At 36.0% G+C, this 11,001-nt stretch overlaps 2 protein-coding genes across 2 annotated transcripts in view; both read right to left on the reverse strand.

The window, feature by feature from the left end:
- The window catches only part of LOC107556276 (NEDD8-conjugating enzyme UBE2F-like), a 10,115-nt gene extending 6,339 nt beyond the window's left edge, over positions 1-3,776 (reverse strand). The window contains exons 1-2 of the mRNA XM_016239343.1: positions 3,556-3,776; positions 824-973 (exon numbers count right to left, since the gene is read on the reverse strand). Of these exons, the coding sequence (XP_016094829.1) occupies positions 824-941 (118 nt within the window). The 5' untranslated portion in view covers positions 942-973; positions 3,556-3,776. The remainder of the gene's footprint in view (positions 1-823; positions 974-3,555) is intronic.
- A 242-nt stretch (positions 3,777-4,018) lies between these two features.
- LOC107556277 (putative methyltransferase DDB_G0268948) lies at positions 4,019-9,106 on the reverse strand. The gene is made up of 6 exons (XM_016239344.1): positions 8,961-9,106; positions 6,407-6,567; positions 5,072-5,285; positions 4,807-4,910; positions 4,435-4,572; positions 4,019-4,131 (listed from the first exon to the last, which is right to left on the reverse strand). Exons 1-6 carry the CDS (start codon positions 9,069-9,071, stop codon positions 4,035-4,037), a joined length of 825 nt encoding a protein of 274 aa, XP_016094830.1. The 5' UTR covers positions 9,072-9,106; the 3' UTR covers positions 4,019-4,034.
- Positions 9,107-11,001: the final 1,895 nt, after the last annotated feature.

Here is an 11,001-nt window from a genome sequence, read left to right on the forward strand (position 1 = left end):
TAGATAGATAGATAGATAGATAGATAGATAGATAGATAGATAGATGGATAGACAACAGAATGAATGATAGAACAAACAATACATAGATAGACAGACAGAGAAACAGATGACATAACACTAGATAGAACACTAGACAGACAGACAGACAGACGAGTTGAGTTGAGTTGAGTAAATGATGACAACATTTTTTATTTTTGAGTGAACTATTCCTTTATGGTTTTTGTGGATAAAATCATGTCACACAAAACAGTCATGCCTAATTCGTCCGTGACCCTATCAGAACAGACTGAATAACTGGTCATGAACCACTGCTCCAGTATCATGATCCCAGCAGACAGGAGGAGTGTTTGGTCAGTGAATGGTACTAGATAGAATGACAGACAGACAGACAGAACAAATGATACATAGATAAACAGACAGACAGATGACAGAACAATAGACAGACAGATAGACAGATAGAGATAGATAGATAGATAGATAGATAGATAGATAGATAGATAGATAGATAGATGGATGGATAGACAACAGAATGAATGATAGAACAAACAATACATAGATAGACAGACAGAGAAACAGATGACATAACACTAGATAGAACACTAGACAGACGAGTTGAGTTGAGTTGAGTAAATGATGACAACATTTTTTATTTTTGAGTGAACTATTCCTTTATGGTTTTTGTGGATAAAATCATGTCACACAAAACAGTCATGCCTAATTCGTCCGTGACCCTATCAGAACAGACTGAATAACTGGTCATGAACCACTGCTCCAGTATCATGATCCCAGCAGACAGGAGGAGTGTTTGGTCAGTGAATGGTACCTTTGATGAGCAGTCGATCTCTGACGGACACTCTATGAGAGGCATCGTTGGAGCCTGCAGAGGTCCGGCCGGCCCTCACGCCCTCCTCCCTCTTCAGCTTACTGGCTAACGTCAGCATACCAGCAGACCAACATACACACTCTCACACACCTGTGAGAAACACAAACAAAGATGGTGAACACCATGGTCGTTGTACTTAACTAAATTGAACCTTTTTGTTGCTTGAAATAAAGTAAATGTTAACTCAATAAAATAAAATATAAAAAAGGGGGGCTAAACATTTTATTTCAGCTAGTTGCCAATAAGACATTACTCATTTTCATTTAGTTTTAAGTGATGTACCAAAATAACTCAAACTGAAATAAAAATGAATACAAACTATATAGACATATAAACAAAAACTTTTAAATAATGGAAAACATAAATACGTCATAAATAAAACCTAATTCAAACTATTAATACAAATTTAAATAGCGTCTCTCAGTGTTGGTTAACACATTCATTAAAATAGCTTTGTATAATTATTTTATGCCACGTTTAGGGTTGCAAAAAGGTGGAACATTTCCAGTAAATTTTGGAAATATTCCAGAAAGTTTTGAAACTTTTCAGGATTTTTTGGAATATTCCAGGGATTTTTGGAAAGTTACCGGAAATTTCCCACCCCTTTGCAACCCTAGCCACGTTATCTGACTTCATTCCAAATCTGCAAAATCATTGTGTTATTGAAGCTTTAATCCTCTGTTGTTTTATATCATAAAGCAGGCATGAACTTTTCAGAATAATATTTTGTCTAATCTATTTGGGGTCATATTGAATACAGCAAGAATACTTTTTAGAAACATACAATTTAACAAGCTTTGAATGAACAATAGCAGGAGTGAACTGCTAAAGTGTGTACATCAATTATAATTTATTCAGGTTCACTTGTTTTTGTATTCTGAAACAAGCAGCTACTTGTAATGCATTATTATAAGTGAGTTTGCAAAGATCATGCAAACTATGTCATCAACAGCAATTAACATAATTGGTTTAGAACAGACTGCTTTTATTCAAATTGCAAACCACACTGGAGTTCAAATAAAGCATAAGACAGTTATTTTGTATGGACTCGTATCACATTATACTACGGACCATTACTTAAAGGGGTCATATGATGCTTTTTTAAAGATCATTATTTTGTGTATTTGGTGCAACAGAATATGTTGACATGCTTTAATGTTCAAAAAAACACATTATTTTTCAAATACTGTACATTATTGTAAGTCCTCTATGCCCCGCCTCTCTCAAACGCTTTGTTTTCTACGAAGTCCCTCCTTCCGACAAGCGCAGTCTGCTCTGATTGGCCAGCTGACCCGGTGCATTGTGATTGGCCGAACACCGCAAGCACGTCGGAAACGTACCATACCCTTACCATAATCGTGAGCTTCATCTTTCAAAATAAATGTAAAGGCAGAGCCCGAAAGGGGAACAGAGTCGCGTGACAGACACTGTGATGAAGCTGGTATGTGTTTGCAGTACACAAGCCACGGTTAAGACAGCTGACTCCACTGTGATGTGCTTCAGGGATCTTATCTATGCACAATCAGCTTGTAACACTCCAAAGAGAAAGGAAAACTTGAAATCGCATCATATGACCCCTTTAAATAACAACAATATGATACTGGGAGAAAAACAGACTTGCTAAATATTTTACTAAATTCCCACAATGTATACAGCTTCAATTGCACACAAAAGACCAACAGCTCTAATGTGAAAGAATCAAGCACCATGGTTTTACCATGTTTTGGTTTTCACGGTAATAGGCATGTCTCTAATATGAACTACAACATTTTGTGGACGTGTAATACAATGCAATACCATGTTTCTAAACATGTACTGTGTCAATACCATGGTATTCTTTTAAGTACCTTGGAACGCCATGTAAATACCATGGTACAGGAACTATATAAGTCAAAGTACCATGGTATTCTTATCTATGCACAATCAGCTTGTAACACTCCAAAGAGAAAGGAAAACTTGAAATCGCATCATATGACCACTTTAAATAACAACAATATGATACTGGGAGAAAAACAGACTGGCTAAATATTTTACTAAATTCCCACAATGTATACAGCTTCAATTGCACACAAAAGACCAACAGCTCTAATGTGAAAGAATCAAGCACCATGGTTTTACCATGTTTTGGTTTTCACGGTAATAGGCATGTCTCCAATATGAACTACAAACTACAACATTTTGTGGACGTGTAATACAATGCAATACCATGTTTCTAAACATGTACTGTGTTAATACCATGGTATTCTTTTAAGTACCTTGGAACGCCATGTAAATACCATGGTACAGGAACTATATAAATCAAAGTACCATGGTATTACCATCTGTTACTATAACCCGGTACCGCTACAGCGCTTTCTGTCCGGGAATATTAAAACTCTTAACCCATTTCTAAATTGTAGAGACTATAACGAGCTTATCAGACACAGATGTTATGGAATAAAACAATACCCATTTTCATAATCATCAGTTACCGGTTTGGTTTGAGCCGTTATTGTGCTAACATGTTCATTATCAACTACACCTTGATTCCCATTACACAGTGTATTATTTATATCGAAACTGAGATTAATGTCTTGTTATATACTGAAACATAGGGGTTAAAAGATTTTACTTTCATAATGCAACTCTAAAAATGTCAAATAACTCGGCTGCGATCCATATATTACACTTACCTGCCGCTGTCAGTCACTGAACTGCCCCGTTTACACCATAATCAGGACTCTCAAACTGAATTTTACACCGTTTCCCCCCAAATAACTTCTAAATAATAGACGCTAAATGTCGTTAAAAGAAATAGAATTGAGAGGAATGCTGCGCAGATTAGTTCCGGTCTGCGTTTAATGATTAAACTGCCTGAGCGGTGTAGAAGCCGGAAGTTGTTTCGTTCATTCAATAAAAAGTCCGTGTGGAATCAAACGCCACAAAGAAAAATTCCGCTCTTTTGTGCAAAGCTACATGAGATAAGAGCACTATATCTAATTTTTATTTGATCGTGTTTATTAAACTCATGATATAATAATGCAAGTTTGATGTTGAGTGTTTATTGTTTAAAATTTTCAGAACAGAAATAAAACACAAATGCTTTATTGTTTTTAGAAATATTGAGACACATTTTTAAACAGAGAGGGTTCTGTGGGATTGAAACATAATTTTAGGATTTCTGTGGTTTAGAGGCTAATAAATAGAAATATTTCACTACCACTGTTACTTCTGTGTCAGTTGATGTGGCTCCCATTTCTTCCAACAACCTGAAAAAAAAATTTAATGTAGAATAATACAAATAAAATGAAATATAACTCAATCAAAAATTATTAATTAGCAGTATGCCGTTTTATAAATATTATATATTAACATTTCTGAAATACGTGAATTAATAACAAAAAATAAATAAAAATGATAATGTGTTGACTTGATTATTTAGATTATCACACCACTCTTGATATTCTATTTTAGTATGGTGATTTGATTTAATTGAATGCGTTACACTGGAGCAAATCCATTGGCTATTGCTTCTTTCAGAGCATGATTTTTGATTTATTTAATTGTTTTACCAGTCTGTGATGGTCTGAGACAGTCTCTTGGCCTCAACAGGATCTTTCTCCAGGAAATCTTGATAGGTAGAGAAGGTTTCAACCAAGCCGATAAACCCTGACAGCGGCATAATCATCCGACACCTCAGACATTCATGCCTGAAAACAAATACAGGAATTCAAATCTATCAAATATTATTTTTGCATGACGAAAATTGAGTCTTCTTAGTATTTATAACATTAATATAATATTATATAATATTAAGCTATATCTAAAATATTCTTAATAATTTATTTTTTTTATTTACCTTAAGCAAAAAATATATATATATTTTTACAGGATTATTGCAAAGGTACTATGCAATAAAAGCGTGTAATAAAACTCACACTTACCACTCTTTATCAATGTATGACACAGAGTCATAGATCTTCTTGTAGACCTCTAGGGAACTGGATCCTATATAAGCTTTCCGAAAAGGGTGCAGGGCTGCATAGAACTGTGAATCAAAAATACAATTTACACTGAAGATCTCTAGTGCAAGGATACCATTCCATTCAAATAAAGCAGCAGGTCACACACGTGTTGTCTCATATCAAGAATTTAGAATGCAGGTTTCCTCAACAACAACCCATAAAACATTGTGTTGGTTTATTTAACCTCTTGGCAGATTTCATTGAGTTTGGAGGTGCGTTCTCCATATTCCAGCTCAAAATCCATGGTGTAGCTGAGCAGAGCGAGGCAGCCTCCTGGCCTCAGAATCCTGTCCGCCTCCCGCAGGAAGCGCGGATGGTCAAACCAGTGAGCAGCAGACATGGATGTAACCAAGTCAGCCACATCATCTTCAAAGGGCAACTCCTCTGCAGGGCTCTGTCTAATGGAGCGGGATGAACAGAGTTATAAATAGTGTGAGCATAAACTGTACCGGGAAACAAAATGAGAAAAAGATTTGAAAGATTTTTAAAAGTGGATAAAAACATAACTAAAAATATAACATAAAAACTGTAAATGTATATATTTTTTTGTACATACACTGCGTGTGTAGGTATATATTTACTTTTTAGTTCATAAATGTTCAGGATTAAACCTTACGAAAGTGGGGGAACAATGCATGAGAAAGTCAGTTGTTCAGACCATGAAGATTTCCATCTCAATTAATTTGACTTTTTTGTGTGTGGGTAAACTTGTGTATATTAAATCAGTTAGTAAAAAAAAAAAAACATTTTTAATGTACAAAATTATTTTAGTATAGGATAAACAGAGTTATTTATAGTGCGAGTATAAACTGTAGTGGAAATAAGCTAGCACAAAAAGATTTTTAAAAAGATGATAAAAACCTAGTTTTATAAAAAAAATATATAAAATTATACAAATTCAACGTATATATATATATATATATATATAATTATAAAATTACCAAAATATACCAAATATATTTAATGAATGTTCAGTATTAAACCTTATAAAAATGTGTCCATGTCAAAATCAATCTAACATTTAAAAATTTAAAAATGCATTTATGCACAAGACTGCCATGAAAATTTCACGAAATGTAATTTTAAAATAATTTTTATTTTTATGTGATTATTTATAACTTTATGTATATTAAATCTATTATGCAAAAAAAAATATATATATATTTTTTTTTTTGCCATAAAAATAATCTTAATGGTCCTTTACAGTCATTTATTTATTCATTCATCCATTCACTCACTCATTCATGTCAGGTTGAATGTGACCTGAACGCACTATAGTGAGGTTTAATCAAGAACATTCACTAACTAAAAAAGAACCAAAAAATAAAAATATGGTATCATGGTTATCATTGTTTTAGATATGCGACGTGTACCTTGATATTCTTTGAAGTATCTTGTCAGTACCATCATATATGATACTCTCACCATATTATTGTTATAGTTTTTTAAAGATAATGAAATGAGGAATTGTTCTTCAGGTCTATATTTTCTTGTAGGTGTTTATGTAGTTATTGTATACCTGTAACACACATTTGGTGCATGCTCTTTGGCACTAGCTATCTCCAGTTGAGCTGGACTGACATCTATCCCGACCACAGTGAGAAAGTGAGGGGCGAGTAGCTCAGTGCCCTGTCCTGATCCACAGCCCACATCCACTGCCAGATCGAGATAGCCCTGGATCTGTTCACAGAGGTAAAACAGAGTAATGCTCCTGTGTTTTAAAAAGATGACTTTAACCAGAATTTGAAGACTACAAGGATACTTAAAATTCTGTTATTATTTATTCACCCTCATTGTGTTCTAAATCATATTTTATTTCTTTTTTTACATATAGCTCAAAATAAGTCCAGGCTGCTCTTCTGCATGCAAGACATTAGAGTTAAGCGCTACCGAAATCGCTTATCGAAATTTTTACCGAAAATTTGTAGCCTGTCTTCATTTATTGCCTTTTTATAGTCTTCTGACATCATGCGATCTGAAAAATCTGGCATTTTGTGTCCAACTAAAGAAAAATGAAAGATTTCAGACAATGAGGGTGTACAAATGATGACATCAGTTTTATTTATGTTTACTTTTTTTTATTTAATTAATGCAGTAAATGGACCTTAAATGTGAATAAATATAAAATCATATTAAGCCTATATTTATTTGCGTAAACCACAATAAAACACAACAAAAACATGACCACATAATAAAAAAACATGATTTTTAAAAACTGAGTTATTTGTTTTTTTTGTAAATAAACTCTTCAAATATATTAGGGATATTATAGCAGGTGATACAGATACTTATAAAGGCTTATTGTGGACCAATGCATTTAGAAATATAAATTGGAATAAAGCCTGGCGTAGTAAAGTAACCTGTAAAGTAAAAGAGGTTACATGTAATATTTCACATGGTATATATCCAGCTAAAAGTGTGTTAGAGAGATTTAATTAGGATATTGATTATTCCTGTGATTTTTGTTCAGTGGAAAAAGGAGTCTATTGTCCATCTGTTTTGTAATTGTGTATACACAAGGAATTGCTGGGTGGATATGGAAAATTTCATTAGAAGGAAAACAAATATTATATTCAAATTAAATAATTTTGATATATGTGACCCTGGAGCACAAAAGCAGTCTTAAGTCGCTGGGGTATGTTTGTAGCAATAGCCAAAAATACATTGTTTGGGTCAAAATTATAGATTTTTCTTTTATGCCAAAAATCATTAGGATATTAAGCAAAGATCATGTTCCATTAAGATATTTTGTAAATTTCCTACTGTAAATATATCAAAAACTTAATTTTTGATTAGTAGTATGCATTGCTAAGAACGTAATTCGGACAACTTTAAAGGTGATTTTCTCAATATTTAGATTTTTTTGCATCCTCAGATTCCAGATTTTCAAACAGTTGCACCTCGGCCAAATATTGTCCTATCCTAACAAACCATACATCAATGGAAAGCTTTTTTATTCAGCTTTCAGCTGGTGTGTTTTTATATTTTCGAAAAATTGACCCTTATGACTGGTTTTGTGGTCCAGGGTCACATATGTAGCCTTATTATTTTGGGAAAATTTCACGTAGGCTACTTAATAAGCAATGGTCAGGATCCAAGCCAAATTTCATTAATTTTCTTCAAGAGATAAGGACTACTGCACCAAGTTGGAGAACATTGGTAATAATAATAATAATAATAATAATAATAATAATAATAATAATAATAATAATAATAAAGCAAATTGGATTTGTAATATTTTTCACGAATATGCAGTTTTGATTCATGAATCAATGGTTTGTATACTCTGGCATGTTATGTACATTTTTGTATACTGTTGTATATTTTGTTCTGATTAATGATGATGATGATAATAATAATAATAATAATAATGCTCTATCAGATGCCACGAGAAAACAACAAATGGTGCTAATATAGGTCTACATTCACAATGTGATATAATACTACCAAAAAAATTATAATCCTAACCTTTAACTCCATACCGAAATCCCAGATCAGACAATGAAAATATAAATAGGCCTATAAATAAATAAATATAAAAATGAGTTGTGTTTGGGACGCTGTGAGCACGGAGAGTGTCCTGTACACCGTAAGTCTGAAAACGTTTAGCTGAAATATTTAATATGAATAAACAGTGTTTATAAACTGAGTTTCTCAAGTGAAACGAGATGAGGCTTGGACCCAGAAACAGCATTCCTTACGTCAGCACTTAAGTTCAAACACAAGTGGTCACAGGAAGACGCGTGATAACAGTAATCTTGACTATTTGTGATCGGATCACAAAAACACATCTATACCAGGTGGAAACAGAAATTCAGATATAGCCTATAATCTGCGGGCGTCAGGGAGCTAGCCTTTATCAGTATGCGGGAAACCCCCGGGCCTTCTGGGAAAGGTGGGATGTCTCAAGGGTCACTGTTTCATAAACTAAACAATGATACAGCTTTGATTCTCAGTTCCTTGATCATTTTCTATAGTTTAGCCTCAATAAAGACAAGTAAAACACTGTCATATGCACAAAATGCTGAGTCATTCTTACAAAAGTTTTTAAACACACATCTCACACAGCCTACTCTTTTTCGAAGGAAATTCAGCACTTCATCTACGAGTTCCTGAGGAGGAGACACCCGGTACCGCTGGTAAGATTCAGCATGTTCTTTTCCCTCAAAATGCCTCTGAGCCATTTGCCTCTCCTAGAGCCACAACAGACCAACCTGAGACTGCATGGTTCGCCTCTGGAGTTATTCATTAATACAAACCTCCAGTGGGTTTGACTTTTGCCTCTGTACTTCCTGGACAATCTAGAATAATAATTTTATTTTTGTCACTGGCGTCATAGTAATGAATTACTCATTTTTTAAACCTTATATTCTTAATTTGAATAATATTTAATAGTATTACGCTTTTTAAAAAATAATTAAATTAACAGTCACAATGTTTTATATATTACTATCCAATGCTGAAGTATATATAGCCTAACTGAAATTCACGAAGAACTATATTAAAATAAAGCAACACCCAGATTGTACAACTGTAATTGAAGTTGATGCAATATTCTTAATCATTCTAATAATATTTAAGTACTATTAATAGTATTTAAAAAAAAAAAATTTAAATTAACAGTCACAATGTTGTTGTCACATTGGCTGTGCCAGGGAACAGGCAGAAAGACGAGGATGAAGGATACCAGAACACTTTAATGATTACACGAGAGGGTAGGAGCACACGCACAGGGTAACATTCACAATAACTGACAACACTAGGATACAAGAGACAGGAACTTATAGGGCAGATAATGAGGGGCAGACAGGTGAACACAATGAGGTGATTAACTAATAATGGGAACAGGAACAACCAAATAAGGACACAGAGGGAGAAACCATAATCGACAGTCCACAGGGGTGTGACAGATCGCCCCCCTCCCGGAAGGCGCGGGAGCAGGGACCTCCGGGAACCATGGCGGAGCAGGGACCTCGGGAACCCGCGGCGGAGCCGGATACTCGGGAGGCCGCGGCGGAGCGGGGGACCTCGGGAGGCCGTGGTAGATCCTCCGTGGCCTTGGCTGGCTCGGCCACGGGTGTATGGCCCCCCCCCCAAAATTGCCATAACCGTATCATCGGGGGGGGCGGCGGAGCAGGGACCTCCGGGAACCATGGCGGAGCAGGGACCTCGGGAACCCGCGGCGGGGCCGGATACTCAGGAGGCCGCGGCGGAGCGGGGGACCTCGGGAGGCCGTGGTAGATCCTCCGTGGCATTGGACACCAGCGGTGGGTCCTCCATGCTGGAAGCCAGTCTGGGATACGGCCTAGATCTGGGTGCAACAGACAGGAAGTGACAGGATTTAGAGCAACCAGGCGTCATGTGTCGTGACTCTGGATGATCAGCTGAGATCTGACTAGACTCATGACTATCAGCTGTGACTAGACTCGACTCAGGAAGACCAACTTCTTCTACCTCCATATTAACGCCATTCAGATACAGGACCTGATTAACCAGCTCGATCAGGGGAAAGCTATACGTGGGAACCGCACCGCTGATGATGTCATCATCCAGCCCCAACCGAAAACAGACCCCGAGGACAGAATCCACCCAGCTCACCTGGTGAGAGAGCTCTAGGAACTCCTCCACATACCTCTCCAAATCCCGACCACCCTGCCGCAGACACCAAAGCCTGTCTTCAGCCGTTGACATCTCATTTTTCAGGTCAGTTATTCTGTCACATTGGCTGTGCCAGGGAACAGGCAGGAAGACGAGGATGAAGGATACCAGAACACTTTAATGATTACACGAGAGGGTAGGCGCACACGCACAGGGTAACATTCACAATAACTGACAACACTAGGATACAAGAGACAGGAACTTATAGGGCAGATAATGAGGGGCAGACAGGTGAACACAATGAGGTGATTAACTAATAATGGGAACAGGAACAACCAAATAAGGACACAGAGGGAGAAACCATAATCGACAGTCCACAGGGGTGTGACAGTTGTATGTTACAGTCCAATGCTGAAATTCAAAAATAAATAAATAAACATATATGAAGAATTATATTAAACAATATTTAACTGTAATTGAAGTATGCTGATGCAATAAATGACAAAACACTAATGT

This window comes from Sinocyclocheilus grahami, unplaced genomic scaffold (genome assembly GCF_001515645.1).
Source record: "Sinocyclocheilus grahami isolate Dianchi unplaced genomic scaffold, SAMN03320097.WGS_v1.1 scaffold563.1, whole genome shotgun sequence".
NCBI lineage: Eukaryota > Metazoa > Chordata > Actinopteri > Cypriniformes > Cyprinidae > Sinocyclocheilus > Sinocyclocheilus grahami.